Below are 15755 nucleotides of genomic sequence, written 5' to 3' on the forward strand. Positions count from 1 at the left end.
GGTCCAATGGTTAAGGCTCCGGATCCCAACTCAGGGGACCCGGGCTTAATTCCTGGTCAGGGAACTAGATCCCACCTGCCACAACTAGAAGATCCTGCATGCTGCCACAACCAAATAAATAAATATTTTTTAAAAAAACCCATATAACATAAAATTTATCATCTTAACCATTTTTAAGCATATAGTTCAGTAAGCGGCACCCTTTTAATGGTTCCCGTTTGCTTGTTTCTTAAATCTTGAGTGAGTACTGAATTTTATCAAATTTTTTCCTGCATCTATTAAGATGATTATATTTGTTTCCTTTTTCCCTTTTTTAGTATGGTGAATTACATTGAGTTTTCAAATATTAAGCCAGACTTTTATTTCTGGAAATAACCCCATTTAGTCGTGATGTATCAATAGTCTCTTTTTCATATGTTGCCAAGTTTTATTTGGGAAAATATCACGGAGTATCTTTATGGTGCACAACACACTGAAAGCTGCTGAGTTTCTGGGTGGAAGGAGAGATGCTTTAAAAATGTTTAATCAGTTCATTTACCAGAACATGCAGTGTAAGCATATTACTTAAAAATATGTAAGCATGTGTCAGAAACAACAGCTCAGAATTAAAAGTGAATGGAAGTAGGTGTAGAAAATAAGGTTATTCTTCCACTTTTTGTACCACCTGTTAAAATTATTTGCACATTATTTTAGAAGTAAAACAATTTAATTTTAAAAAAAGATCCTACCCAACCAGAAACCATACAATTCTGATTCAGCTGGGATTTTTTTTTTTTTGGTGCATGCCATTCAAACTGGAAAGGTAAATAGGTAACTAATTCGTCCCAGCATAACTGATTAATTAGTCCTTAATTTTCTTCCCATGATTTGTTAATACTCTTATATCATGGTGTTTCTGTACTATTCGTCCTTGCTCGGATACTACACTGATTAGAGATACAGTAGCCTGAGTTTGGGCTTCCGTGGTGGCTCAGACGGTAAAGAATCCGTCTGCAGCGTGGGAGACTGGGTTCGACCCCTGGGTTGGGAAGATGCCCTGGAGGAGGGCATGGCAACCCACTCCAGTATTCTTCCCTGGAGAATCCCATGGACAGGGCTACAGTTCAGGGGTCGCAAGGAATCGGACAAGAGTGAGCGACTAAGCACAGAATGAGTTAACTGTAGTGAAGCTCATTAAAAAAAAAAAGGGATGTGCAAAGGCACTGCTGCTAAGTCGCTTCAGTCGTGTCCGACCCTATGCGACCCCACAGACGGCAGCCCACCAGGCTCCGCTGTCCCCGGGATTCTCCAGGCAAGAATACTGGAGTGGGTTGCCATTTCCTTCTCCAGTGCATGAAAGGGAAAAGTGAAAGTGAAGTCGCTCAGTCATGTCCAACTCTTAGCGACTCCATGGACTGTAGCCTACCAGGCTCCTCCGTCCATGGGATTTTCCAGGCAAGAGTACTGGAGTGGGGTGCCACTGCCTTCTCCATAAGGTTATCCTAGAGAGAGCTAAATTTAGACTCATCACACACACACACACACATCCCTCTCTTCTGTGTAAGATGCAAGTTTCACGTGTGACAAGTAGGATACAACTGTTTACAGTCAAAGTTTTGTCTATATTTGAAAAGAAAAAATCCTAGTGCTCCTTAATATTATAAGTGGGCAAGGGGTCGTGGATAAGGCTGGAAACCATGATGGAACCAGGTGAAAGCTGCCTGCAGTTTTGACTATAATCTACACTGTGAAGTCATGCTCTGCCCAGGCAGACTGTATAGCTACACTTTTCACATTGGCAGCACAGGAAAATACCAGTTTTCTTTTGACAGTCTGCAAAATGTGTATTTCTTTCCCCAAAATTACTGCTTTCCACAGGACTTATGTGGCCATTAAAATATGCTATGTGTAATTTTTTAACACAAAATGAGAAGTGATATTTGGTTTGTTAATTAAACAGCAGGCAGAAAATCGATAACCAAAAAGGACCTACTGTATAGCACAGAGAACTATACTAAATATTTTGTAATAATTTATACGGGAAAATAATCTGAAAAAGAATATGTGTGTGTGTGTGTCTGTTAGTCACTCAGTCATGTCCGAATCTTTGTGATCCCATGGACTGTAGCCCATCAGGCTCCTCTGTCCATGGAACTCTCCAGGCAAGAACACTGCAGTGGGTTGTCATTCCCCTCTCCAGGGGATCTTCCCAACCCAGGGATCCAACCTGGGTCTCCCGCATTGCAGGCAGATTCCTTACTGTTGGAGCCACCAGGGACTGAACGCATGTCTCTTATGTCTTCTGCATTGGCAGGCGGGTTCTTTACCATTAGTGCCACTTATATACACACACATATATGTATCGGAATAACTCTGCTGTACACCTAAAACTAACACAACATTGTAAATCAATTATACTTCAACAGAAAATAAAAAAATCAGCAGGCAACAATTCTGTTTCAGGTATTTCTGAGAGAGAAAATGTAGAGAATTTGAAGGCTTCCTAGCACCATGGGAGTGGCAGTCTAGTTGTAAACCTTCAGCTCATGTGTATATGAAATAAGTCACAGAGTAAGGAAGAATGGCATTAGGTGCCAAAGTGAATATAAAAGACAAGACTTAAAATGAGAGAATATGGTGCAGAGGATTACAAAGGCACAGAGGTTTATAAAAAAGTAGGCGGCTGGTAAGCGCGTGGAGGAAACTGAGAGTAGGCAAGTAATGAACGTTGAAATATCCACAGTAAACGGCACTAGTTAAAACGAAAAACTCCGGCTGCGCAGACCCCTGGGAGGAAACAAACATTACCATTTGAAACCCGTAAGTGAAGCAGAGACGTGGAGACCCAAAACGCCGAGGCCAGGTTTGCAGGCCCTCACCTGCTCAAGCTGATTGGCAGCGGCCGAGGGGGCGGGGCGAGCCGAACGTCACTTCACGTCGCGGCCGGCCTGGTCCTCTCGCGCGATGACGGCCAGCGTTGAGCCGCGGGGGCGGCGCCCGGGGGTCGGAGTGGGCGTCGTGGTGACCAGCGGCAGGCATCCTCGCTGCGTCCTCCTGGGGAAGAGGAGAGGGTCGTTCGGAGCCGGCAGTTTCCAGCTTCCCGGGGGCCACTTGGAGTTCGGGTAAGCAGCCGCCTGGCTGACTGGGAAAACGAAAGGTGCTCGCAGAGGACGACGTCGCCTCCTGCGTGCATCCGTGCGTGCGTGCGCGCTGACGCTGCGTCCTTTATCGCGCGTTTGTCTTTCTCGCTTGTGGCCGGCAGGGGGCGATGCTCTGGGCGAGGCGGCACAGCAGTCGCCACGTCCGCGTGCGAGCTGCCCTCGAGCGGTCAGCTCCTCTCGAACCCTGACGCGGCTGTGCGTTGTGAGTTGTCTCTTTCCTGCTGCTTGCGCTTGAAAGGTCGGTAGGGCGTATTTACAGGCCTCGAGTAGTGTAGTTGTCCCTTCAGACGTTTGCACGGTTTGCTGGCGATTTAAACGCAGGCGGTATGTTGTTTTCCTCCTCCCGTAAGCCTCGTAGCTCTCCAACCAAACGAATGGTTGACGGAGACGCTGGGCCTCTGTGCCTCCCTCGTTAAAACGGGGAAGTCGCCCGAAGTACTCCCTAAGGTCTCCCTCTCTGCTTTGACATTCTGTGAATTGAGGTGTCAGACCGACAAAGTTTAGTTCTACACAAGGGTGAAGAAAGGCTGAGGTTGACTTAGAAGGTGGGATCACCCGGGCTGTTGGACTCTTTAATCGATAGAAATTGATAAGATGCCAGAGGAAGAATTTAGGCAGAGCTTTGTCGGGGCTCGTACTGTAGCCGGAGGGAGGGAGCGAGAACGAGAAACAGGTGCCCTTGCTCGCTCTCCTGGAGCGGGAGATGGTGGTGAGCTGGTTTCTTAAATGGAGTGGGGCGTAGGCATGGATCTGCGGGTTGTGCAGGAGGTGCAGCTTAGGTGTCTGCCTGCTCCCTTGGTGGTTCTGTGTGCGGAAATCATGCCTGGTAACCCTGCTTCTCTCTCAGCAACTCACAAATGGCTGTAGGTTTGTGGCCTTTTTTGTTTGTCTTTAATTGCCCCGGCTGTGCATGCGTTATTTCAGTCTCTACCTTTGTCCAGGTGCAAGCAGCCCGGGAAAGGGTCCCATCCTATCTCAAAGTGAGAATAAGGATGACGTCTGCAGCAGATAAACAGCATCAGAAACGTTCAAGGGGCTTCCCAGGTGGCGCAGTGGTAAAGAATCCGCCGGTGATACCCAGTCCAGCATTTTTTGCAACTGGCTTGAAAATGTCTTTTTACTGTTTTGTACCAATTTAGATCAAAGAGAGGGCATATATTGCATGTGATTAGAACTTCCCAGGTGCCACTAGTGGTAAAGAACCCACCTGCCAATGCAGGAGATAGAAGCAGGTCGGGAAGATCCCTTGAAGGAGGAAATGGCAACCCACTCCAGTATTCTTGCCTGGAGAATCGCATGGACAGAGAGAGCCTGGCAGGCTACAGTCCATAGGGTCGCACAGAGTTGGACACAACTGAAGCGACTTAGCAGCAGCAAGCTAACACTTAATAAATAATAAGATTACTAGATTAAAAATCAAACTGCACAAACAAGCACACCCCTTGATGGTGCTGGGTGCAGAGATCATGTGAGGTACCTTGCTTTTGCTCCTGGCAGCTCACAGTGGCAGTGGGGTTTTTGAATCTTGTTCATAATTTGTGCCGGCTGTGCATGGCAGCTGTGCATGGGTCTAGTTATTTTTGCTCCCTCTTTGTTTCTTTGTGTTCTGCCAGATACAGAGGAGAGGAGACATAAGGGTCCCAGGTCTCAGCCTGTCCCACCATCAACCGGATGGAGGGAGGGGGATGTATAATTATGGCTGATTGCATTGTTGTGTGGCAGAAGCCAACACTACATCGTAAAAATTAAAAAAGAAAAAGAAAAGTAGTATTTTGGTATTCTGGTCCTCTTCCAGGCGTTGGTGTTTCCTTTGTGGGGGGGAGAGGAGGCACGGGCCTATGTTTTGCTCGCTCTCTCTGCCTCCTCCTCTTGTCACTGTTTCTGATTTCTCTCTCCCGAGTGCCTAGGACGGAGGGCAAGGCGCAGAACGTTCCCTGGGGAGTGCTGCTGCGCTCCATGCGCCCTCTGGGTGCAGTACTCACGTGTGCGCTCTCGGAGGGTATGTTTGGTGGCTGGTTGGAAGGCTTCCAATCCTACAAGGATTTCTGCACTGCACAGTTCCCTGACACAAGTGACCAAAAACTTATTGTGATGCTGGCTGCCAGCCCCTGGTGTTAGCACACCACACTATATTTTCTTTCTGCTGGGTCCCCAGTAGTCTCACAGCATCTGCTTGGCCTGGAGAAAACATGTTGCTTTCACTGCCACTCATTTTCTCTGCTCAGCCATCGTGGGCTGCTTTCGCCAGGCTCCTACCTTCCAAATGCCTAAAGTGGGGATGAGCCTTTGTGTTCACGCGCATCCCTGACATCACGGGACGCACTTCACACTTCCCCCAGAGCTCGTTCCCTGCAGTTCCTCTGCTCTGAGGCACCGGGCAGCTTCCACAGCTCAGCCCTTTAACTGGGGTGACACACCAGTACCTCCTTGAGAGTCACGCCGTCTCCGTGACCGTTTATTTCTCTTGGAGGGCCTCTCGGTTGGGTTGGGGGCAGCGTTGCCCCCCCCCCCCCCGTCAGGAAGAAAGGGAACATTCCTACAGCCTGAAAACTCACAGCTTTCCTCCCTACCCAAAGATCTGTCTTATGGGTAGAGTGAGGGTAGATTAGATAATTAGAGAAATAGTCAAGGTAGAAAAGATAGAGAAACAGTATTCTTTTTTGCTGAATATCTCACATACTAAAGTGCTTCATAAATGTAAGGAAATTTAAAAGGCATATGAAATGACTTTTAGAAAAACCGAATCACACAGATTTCTTTTCATACTTGTTTTCATTTGATACTCACATACTTTATCTGACTATAAAATTCCATTTGGAACCATTGCTAAAGGGAGATACTATATATTTTTAATCTTGTTTCCTGTATGAAAACTACAGTGAACTGTTTTAATTTGTATGCAGGTTTTTGTAACTTTTAGAGTATCAGTTCTTGTCAATATCTAGTTATTATCGATCATATGTTGAAGGTGAACTAATCACATCAGTGTGTTTTGATGTTTTGTGAATGCCTTTTGTTCTCAATTTTGAGGCATAAACTGAAATTCTGAACCTATTGGAAAAGACTTTACTCACTTCTTGATACACTTAAAACAAGCCTGTGAGAAAGTAGCATTATCTTGTTACTTATCCAAGGTGGAAGGTAATGGACTTTGAACTCAAACCTAACTCGAGTTAACTACCAGGCCTGTGCTCTTAACTGATACATCAGACCACCTCCTGGTTGCATGCTGCTTCCAGGCAAGTGAACTAGTGCAGAATTGGCTAAATGTTCATTTTTTGTTGTTCAATATGAAGTCCTTTTGGTCTTCAGATAACTAGATACGGGATAAACAGTATCCAAGGAGGGTTGTTGATTTATTGTTTTAAAGCATGAATCAATTACAGCTTTTTGGGGGTTACACTGGAAATTTCTAGCCAGGAATTTCATGGCTAAAAAAAAAATGAATAAATAGAATTGAATATGGTGGTGTGTTTGTGTTTTCCAGTGAAACCTGGGAGGAATGTGCTCAAAGGGAAACCTGGGAAGAAGCAGCTCTTCACCTGAAAAATGTTCGCTTCGCCTCGGTTGTGAATTCTTTCATTGAGAAAGAGAATTACCATTACGTCACTATTTTAATGAAAGGAGAGGTGGACCTGACTCATGATTCAGAACCAAAGAATGTAGAGCCTGAAAAGAATGAAAGTAAGAGAATTATATACAATAATGCATTTTCTACGAGAGCATGTGTCTGAAGGAAGATTACTTTATGTCACCAATGAAGAGAGTTAGAATGTAATTATACTTTAATTAGAACTTAAATCTACTTAAGTTCTGAAGACATAAGGATAGAACAGGAAAGAGAATGGGTGTAGAGCCAGACTGCTTGGTTTGCATCCTGGTTCTTCTGCTTAGCGGTTTGTGACCTCGAGCCAAGTTATTTAGGTCTCTGGGCCTCTTTTCTCATTTGTTATAATAGTAGCTACCTCAGATGGGTTGTTGTAAAGATGAAATGAGTTATTACCTACAGTGGGCCCGTGGTAATGAACACAGTAAGCACTCAGTGTTAGTTTTATTGCTAGTGTTTAATTTTGTTTCAAACTGATTTTTTTAAGCAAAATATTTAATGTGCCTTCCTCGGTTTTCTCACCTGTGCAAGAGAGATAATAACTTTCTTTTATAGAAAATGATTAACTTGCAAAACACTTAATCTGTTACCTTCTGTGTTGAATTGAGTGCTCTGAAAGCTTTAATGACAGTAATTGATATCCTTTTATTTATTGTGGACTACACTTTGTTCCTGGGGCTTCCCTGCTGGCTCAGAGGTAAAGAATCCACCTGCCAGTGCAGGAGATGGGGGTTCGATCTGTGGGTCAGGAAGATCCCCTGGAGGAGGAAATGGCAACCCACTCCAATATTCTTGCCTGGGTAATCCCATGGACAGAGAAGCCTGATGGGCTACAGCCCATGTGGTTGCTAAAGAGTCAGACAGGGTTTAAACAACAACACGGCAAGGTATGGGGAGGGGGCGTGGATGTGCCACCCTCCCAGCACCTTGACGTGTTCAACTCTGAAGCTTTCTGAACCAAGTTGTGTGGAGTTTTGATGAAGGATCATTATGTTATGAGATTATTATTACTGTGATTGAGTAAACCATTGCCCATTGATTAACTCAAACCTCCAGCCCCTCTCCCCGCCCCTAAGGTGGAGGGTGGGGGTGAGCGGTGGGCTGAAAATGCCAACCCTGTGATCATGCCTCTGTCTTTCTGGTCGGCACCCACTTCCCAAATATGTGTAGGAGCCACCAGCCGTCTCATTAGCATTAACTCAGCCTTGCTTGAAAGGGGCTTATTATGGAAAACAAAAAGATGCTCCTCTGATCCCTGTCACTCAGGAAATTATTAATATAAAGGTTTTAGGAATCCTGCCAGGAAACAGGGATGAAGACCAAATACATATTTCTTATTTCATGATATCACATGAAGAAAAACACAAGAAGGATCCAGAGGACTTCAGCTGGCCTAGGGTACAAGAAAAATTATTCACGCCTTAAGAATGGGAAGGCAGGATTGTACCACATTCACTAGGGCAGCTGATAACTGGCCAGGGTACAGTGGCCCGGGGGTCTTTGTTTTATTTATAGTACAGGCATGCAGACTCTGCCCCGTGTTCATCAGGCCCTGGATCTCAACAGCCTGCTTCAGTCTTCTAGTCACCGCATCTTTCCTCCAGCCGTCAGATTATAATTAGAGGGATTATACAGATGCTTCCTTCTCTAGGAGACAGGGTAGACTCTACTTCAGGTCTCTGGAGACTCAATTAATTGAGCATCTTACAGCACATGGTTAGTGTGTGCCCCTCCTCTTCCTTCCTCCCCCCATACTGTGTGGTCACAGGTACAGATCAGCCCTTCCAGAACTTGTTCCAGGTTCATGGATTCTTTGTCCCCAGTTCACAGATTCTTTGTTCCCTGCCTTCCCAGAGTGAAACTACATATCTGTATTTTATAGGCAGAGAAATGCTTAATGGAAGAAACAGTAATTACACATAGATATATACATGTAATCATAAACTAATTTAGAACATAGAGTTCTTAATAATCATTGTATTTTTGTTGTTAATATCATAATATTTAAACATTCACCTGTCGTGAGCATCTGTGCATGCTCAGTCATGTCTCTTTGTGACCCCATGGACTGTAGCCTTCCAGGCTCCTCTGTCCATGAGATTATCCAGGCAAGAATACTGGAGTGGGTTGCCATGCCCTCCAGGGAATCTTCCTGACCCACGGCTCCTGCCACATACCCCGAATCACAGGCAGATTCTTTACTGCTGAGCTACTGAAAATTATGTTTGTATAGCCAAGCTAATGCGTAGCATCACTCTTGCACTTTATTAGTAGCAAATCACTTTTAAAATTAATTTTTCTTAGTACAAGTTAACTAGCCAAAATGAATATGCTTTGTTTCCTTTCAGCTAAAGAAATTGCCTTAATATCTTTCTTTTCTAGGTTGGGAGTGGGTTCCTTGGGAAGAATTTCCTCCCCTGGACCAGCTTTTCTGGGCATTACGTTGTTTAAAGGAACAAGGCTACGATCCTTTTAAAGAAGATTTGGATCATCTGGTAGGATATAAAGGCAGTCACCTAGAGGTGAACAAGGAGATTCACTGAGTTGTTTTGTTTAATGGATTGGCCAGAAAGTTCCCTTAGGTTTTTTTGTACGATGACTATGGTCATGCTTAGTTGTCTCTAACTTCTCATTTGAAACAATTTTGTAAGATTGTATTGTGACACCTGTCACAGCAATGTGCATTTTTTAAAAGAAACTTATCAAAATTGGTGAATTTGGGGGTAGCCATTTTAATATTGAAGATGGAAGAAAAAAAGCAACAATTTCGGCATATTATGCTTGATTATTTCAAGAAAGGTAAAAATGCAACGGATACAAAAAAAAAGATTTGTGCAGAGTATGGAGAAGGTGCTGTGACTGAGCGAACATGTCAAAAGTGGTTTGCAAAGTTCCGTGCTGGAGATTTCTCTCTGTATGATGCTCCACGGTCAGGTAGACCAGTTGAAGTGGATAGCAATCAAATCGAGACATTAATTGAGAGCAATCAACATTATACCACACGAGAGATAGCCGACATACTCAAAATATCCAAATCGAGTGTTGAAAACCATTTGCACCAGCTTGGTTATGTTAATCGCTTTGATGTTTGGGTTCCACTTAAGTTAAGCCAGAAAAACCTTCTTGATCGTATTTCCACATGTGATTCTCTACTGAAACGTAATGAAAGTGTTCCGTTTTTAAAACAAATTGTGACAGGCAATGAGAAATGGATCCTGTTCAATAATGTGGAACGGAAGAGATCATGGGACAAGCGAAATGAACCACCACCAGCGATGCCAAAGGCCGGTCTTCATCCAAAGAGGGTGATGTTGTGTATATGGTGGGATTGGATGGGAGTCCTCTATTATGAGCTCCTTCCAGAAAACCAGTCAATCAATTCCAAGAAGTACTGCTCCCAGTTAGATCAACTGAAAGCAGCACTCAATGAAAAGCGTCCAGAATCAGTCAACAGAAAACACATAATCTTTCATCAGGATAACGCAAGGCCACATGTTTCTTTGATGACCAGACAAAAATTGTTACAGCTCGGCTGGGAAGTTCTGATTCCTCCACCATATTCCCCAGACATCGCACCTTCAGATTTCCATTTATTTCGGTCTTTACAAAATTCTCTCAATGGAAAAAATTTCAGTTCCCTGGAAGACTGCAAAAGGCACCTGGAACAGTTCTTTGCTCAAAAAGATAAAAAGTTTTGGGAAGATGGAATTATGAAGTTGCCTGAAAAATGGCAGAAGGTAGTGGAACAAAATGGTGAATACGTTGTTCAGTTCAGTTCTTGGTGAAAGTGAAAAATGTGTTTTTTATTTTTGCTTAAAAACCAAAAGAACTTTTGGGCCAACCCAATACATAAAAGGCAAAATAAGGTCCTGTTAAAGAATGAAAAATATCTACATTTCACAACAACTCCATTTTACCTGAAAAGTCCCACATGATGGCCAGTTTATTTGTAGTCTCTTAATATACCCAACACCTTTTCATTCAGTACTTGTGAAAAATTTTCAGAGATTGTGTCATGAATTGTGTTTCAGATTCAGAAAATGTTATGATTGGTGATGTTATAATTGGTAATTCCGCTTTCTGTATTTCTCTGGTATTGATGGGTCATTACCAGTGTGTGTGGAGGAGAGTCAGCAGAATTTGTCTTAGTGTTTCAGTTCTAGTAGAGATCCTAATTCAAGCGCTAACACAGAATTTATCACATTTGTTGGTTTTCCTCTCCTGTTTTTTGTTGTTGTTGTTGTTAATGTATTTTGACAGTTCCTACAACTAGAGCAGGCAGGACAGGTCGTTAAGGTGTATTTCTGATTGGGAATGTAAACCTAGGGAAGCAAGGTAAACCATCCAGGATCTGTATCCCATTGTTAACAGGCCTTATCATTTTGGGTCTCAGTTGATCTCTCTTGAGATTCAACTTCCTTATATGTAAAACGTGATTGACTAGGGCAGCGGTTCTCAGTATGGCCCGGAGAAGTCCTCAAGGCCCTTTCAAGGGCCCTCAGGGTCAGAGTCGGTTTTGTCACATCCTCATTCTTTGCTGAGTGTACAGTGTTTTCCAGAAACTGCATGTTATAGGTTACTCTAGTAGAGTGACTGAAAAGCAGATATGAAAATCTAGCTCTCTCCTAGTAAACTAGATGTGGAAGAAATTGACAAAAATGTGAAACAATGCCATGCTTCTCACTTTTTTTTTAAAGAAAGACATTATATTTTTTATAAAAATTATGTTAACATATAGCAGTTTTGTGTTATGGGTTTTTGTTATTTGTAAATAAATAAAAGAATTCTTAAAATTTATCAGTTTTAATTCCTAGTATGATACTAGTACTAAATAACATCCTACAAAAACTCTTTGGGGCCTCAGTATTTTTTTTTTCTGATGAAGTAGAGTTGTTTACAATGTTATGTTAGTTTCAGGTATATACCAAAGTGATTTAGATATGCATTAATGCACACACATTTTCAGATTCTTTTCCATTACAGATTGTTGTAAGATACTGAATATAGTTCGATGTATTATACAGTATGTCCTTATTGTTTATCTGGTTTATACACATACAGTGTGTATTTGTTAATCCCAAACTCCTAATTTGTCCCTCCCTGTCTCCTTTCCCTTTTGGTAAGCATGCCTTTTCCCTGCATCTGTGAGTCTGTTTTGTAAATAAGTTTCTTTGTATCATTTTTTGAGAGTCCATGTATTAGTGATATCCTATTTGTCTTTCTCTGACTGAGTGTATCTAGGTCCATCCATGTTGCTGCAGATGGCACTATTCATTCTTTTTGTGGCTGAGTAACATTCCATTGTATATATGTACCACATCTTCTTTATCCATTCATCTGTTGATGGACACTTAGGTGGTTTTCACGTCTCAGCTATTGTAAATAGTGCTGCTGTGAACATTGGAGTGTGTGAATCTTTTCAAATTTGTTTTCATCTTTTCCAAATATCTGCCCAGAAGGGGGATTTCTGGATCGTATGATATCTTTTTTTAGTTTTTTAAGGAACCTCCGTACTGTCCTCCTTAGTGGCTGCACAGTGTACATTCCCACCAACAGTGTAGTAGGGTTCCATTGTCTTCCCCACCCTCCTCAGTGTTTATTATTTGTAGACTTTTCGATGATGACCGTTCTGACTGGTATGAAGTAGTACCTCATCGTAGTTTTGATTGGTGATATTGAGCATCTTTTCTTATCGCTCTCGGCTACCTGTATGTCTTTGGAGAAGTGATATTTAGGTCTTCTGGCCACTTTTATGATTTTTTTTATGTTGAGCTGCATGAGCTGTTCGGATATTTTGGAAATTAAGCCCTTGTCAGTTGCATAATTTGCAGATACTCTCTCCCATTCTGTAGGTTATCATTTTGTTTTGTTTATGGTTTCCCTTGCTGTGCAAAAGCTTACAAGTTTGACTAAGTCCCATTTGTTTATTTTTGCTTTTATTTCTTTGGCCTTGGGAAACTGACCTAAGCAAACATTGGTACAATTTTATGTCCGAGTTTTGCCTATGTTCTTTTCTAGAGGTTTTATAATGTCATGTCTTATTGAAGTCTTTAAGCCATTTTGAGTTTATTTTTGTATATAGTAAAAGGGAGTGTTCTAACTTCATTGATTTACATGCAACTTTCAAACTTTTCCAACACCACTTGCTGAAGAGACTGTCTTCTCTCCCTTTTTTGTCTCCTTTGTCAAAGATTAACTGGTGTGGGTTTATTTCTGGGCTCTCTGTTCTGTTCCATTGATCCGGATGTCTGTTTTCCTTACTAGTATCATGCTGCTTTGATACTCTAGTGTTCTCAGAAGTCTGGGAGGGTTATACCTCCAGCTTTGCTTTCTCCTTAGAATTGCTTTGGCAATTCTGGGTTTTCTGTGGCTCCATATACATTTTAGGATCATTTTTTTCTGGTTCTGTGAAAAATGCTGGGTAATTTGACAGAGATTGCATTAAATCGTAGATTTGCTTTGGGTAATATGGTCACATTAATAATATTCTTCCAGTCTGGGAGCATGGGATATCTTTACATTTTTTTTAATCATCTTCAGTTTCCTTTATCAATGTTTTATAGTTGTCAGCATATAAGTCTTTCTCTTCCTTGCTCAGGTTTATTCCTAAGTGTTTTTTTTTAATGTGATTTTAAAAGGGATTATTTTTCACTTTTTCTGATACTCCATTTTTAGTGTAAAGAAATACAACAGATTTATGTAATTAATCTTGTATCCTGCTACCTTGCTAAATTCATTTATCAGTTCTAATATTTTTTGTTTAATGACAACCCACTGCAGTATTCTTGCCTGGGAAACCCCATGGACAGAGCCTGGCAGGCTGCAGTCCATGGAGTTGCAGAGTTGGACATGCCTGAGCACGCACATATGCACCTTACTAAGTTTTATCAGTTCAGATAGATTTTTTTTGAATCTTTAGGTCTTCAGTAATTTTTAAGAGTGTAATAGGATTCAAAACCGAAGTTTTGAGAACTGCTGAATTAGACCATAAACTCATCTTTTTTCTTCGTGAACCCATTTCTATAAAATCCCTTGCTTCTCCTAGAGCTGGTTATATTTGAATTTTGCCCTTTCAGAAGACTCAAGTACTACTGTAATACATGCTACAAAAAAATATTTCTCCAATGAATAAAGATCATTTTTAAAGTTGTTTTAATTGCTTGCTTTTTCTAAATTATATGTGCATATTATAGAGTTTACCATTTACAAATCTCATTTTCTGTTTTGACAAACTTTAGCGTGAACTCAAGTAAAATTAGTCTTATGTTCCTTGAACTAATTAATTTCACAGTTTTTCCTACTCCTATTTGATTATTCACATCCTTCTTTTGCCTGCTCATTAGTTTTACTCCCTTCAATTGACTTAACCCCTTTCTGTCCCTGAAACTGAAGTGAAAGTGTTAGTTGCTCAGTTGTGTCCGACTCTGCCACTCCATGGACTGCAGCCCACCAGGCTTCTGCCCATGAATTTCCAGGCAGGAATACTGGAGTGGGTGGCCATGCCCTTCTTCAGGGGATCTCCCCAACCCAGGGATCAAACCTGGGTCTCCCACATTGCAGGTAGATTTTTTACTGTCTGAGCCACCAGGGAAGGCTCCTCCTTGAATGGTAGATATGGGAGGCTTGATAAGAAGAATCCAGGCAAGCCTTGTGAATGAAACTCAATAACTTAATCCCAAGTATAGGTGATTGGAAATTCATTGAGATATGTCTTTATGCTAGCTAATACTTCTATAAACAGGTGTTTTATAGTTTCAGAAACATAACATAAGAAACTTGTAGCTTATGTTATCTCCTACTTTTAAAAATTTTTAGTAGACAAATTCTTTAGGAGCTTGTGAGGTTTTCCATTTGTTTTAAATTCACCAAACTAGACATGAGGGTTTATTTCAATGGAAGGAGAAAAACCAACCTGGGCTCTTTATTTATAGCAAAAAGTAAAAAGGGAAGTTTTGTATTTAGAGAGGGATTGCACTTTCTCAGCATCTGACATGTGCAGTGGCATCCAGTAATTACTCTGTAAATATTTCTCTAAAAGATCGAATGGCCAGAAAAGGATTTAGAGCTCTTGAGTAAGCAGTTAATTCTTAAACGGTTGACAATTGCGTTTAATAGAAAAAACTGATACACTGACTACTAGCAATATTCTTCTAAAATAAAATGTCTGTACCTCACTCTGCCAGGATGCTGGCAAGTCTGAAATAGCTCTTCGTGTGTTTGTTAAATCAAGCCCTGAGGTGTCCTCTAGCCCAGGCAAGTCCTCCTATAGTGACCCTCGAAACATCTGAGGGACATAAAGGAGAGCAGTTTCTGTAGGTGTAGGGAGAGGAGCTAAAGTCTGAAATAGCGATGCCCTGAAGGTTAAAGACCTGTACAAAGTCCAAAACCAGGCCGGAGAGCGGAAATCCAATCATCAGTTTAACAGGAATAATAAGGACAAGTTCCTGTGTTGGAGAAATTGCTAAATAATGTGTGTATGTGTGTATACATATATATGAAATGTGCCTAAAACGAAGGTCTAATATGCGTAATTTATAAGATGCCTCTTCAGTTCTTGCTGGGGGTTTATTCTATAATATTCAATATATAAGTCCTGCTAACTTTATCGAATATTTTTAAAAATCCAAGTTCTGAGATAATTTTAGACCTAAGGGTTTTGGGTGAAGAGGTTGTAGAGCTGTATAGATAAACACCAAATGAGCACTTACACAGCCGTTTAATTGAGGTACACGTGGAACTCCCTTTGATTTTCCAATCCGCTGGTCCACCAACACTCAAAAGCATCTATGTATTCCTTGAGTCCTGATTTTCCATTTCGGTTTATTTTTTTGTTGTGTTGTTTGTGTTGGTTTGTAAGTGAAAACCCCTCAAGGAAAGCAGTGCTAAGATTCTTGGGTTGTGAATGGCAGTGACTGGCAGGGACCTTAAGGGCTTTAGGGCCCCAGTACTTAGATCTGGATGTGAAGGCTTCACACAGATGCTGCTTTAGCAGGTTAAGAAGCGGATTC

At 41.8% G+C, this 15755-nt stretch overlaps 1 protein-coding gene and 1 long non-coding RNA gene across 3 annotated transcripts; both read left to right on the plus strand.

The window, feature by feature from the left end:
- Positions 1-764: 764 nt before the first annotated feature.
- On the plus strand, positions 765-2883 carry LOC145528707 (uncharacterized). The gene is made up of 2 exons (XR_014070572.1): positions 765-1064; positions 2180-2883. It is a non-coding gene; the product is annotated as an uncharacterized LOC145528707 (long non-coding RNA).
- A 55-nt stretch (positions 2884-2938) lies between these two features.
- On the plus strand, positions 2939-13897 carry NUDT15 (nudix hydrolase 15). 2 transcript variants are annotated; one of them, XM_081547445.1, is made up of 5 exons: positions 3247-3464; positions 4082-4195; positions 5048-5139; positions 6628-6824; positions 9130-13897. In XM_081547445.1, exons 2-5 carry the CDS (start codon positions 4133-4135, stop codon positions 9288-9290), a joined length of 513 nt encoding a protein of 170 aa, XP_081403571.1. In that variant the 5' UTR covers positions 3247-3464; positions 4082-4132; the 3' UTR covers positions 9291-13897. The 2 variants fall into 2 exon arrangements, with proteins under 2 accessions (XP_081403570.1, XP_081403571.1); XM_081547444.1 differs by lacking the exons at positions 3247-3464; positions 4082-4195; positions 5048-5139 and adding an exon at positions 2939-3101.
- Positions 13898-15755: the final 1858 nt, after the last annotated feature.

Source organism: Giraffa tippelskirchi, chromosome 12 (genome assembly GCF_054371585.1).
Source record: "Giraffa tippelskirchi isolate mGirTip1 chromosome 12, T2T-mGirTip1v1.2.pri, whole genome shotgun sequence".
Lineage (NCBI taxonomy): Eukaryota > Metazoa > Chordata > Mammalia > Artiodactyla > Giraffidae > Giraffa > Giraffa tippelskirchi.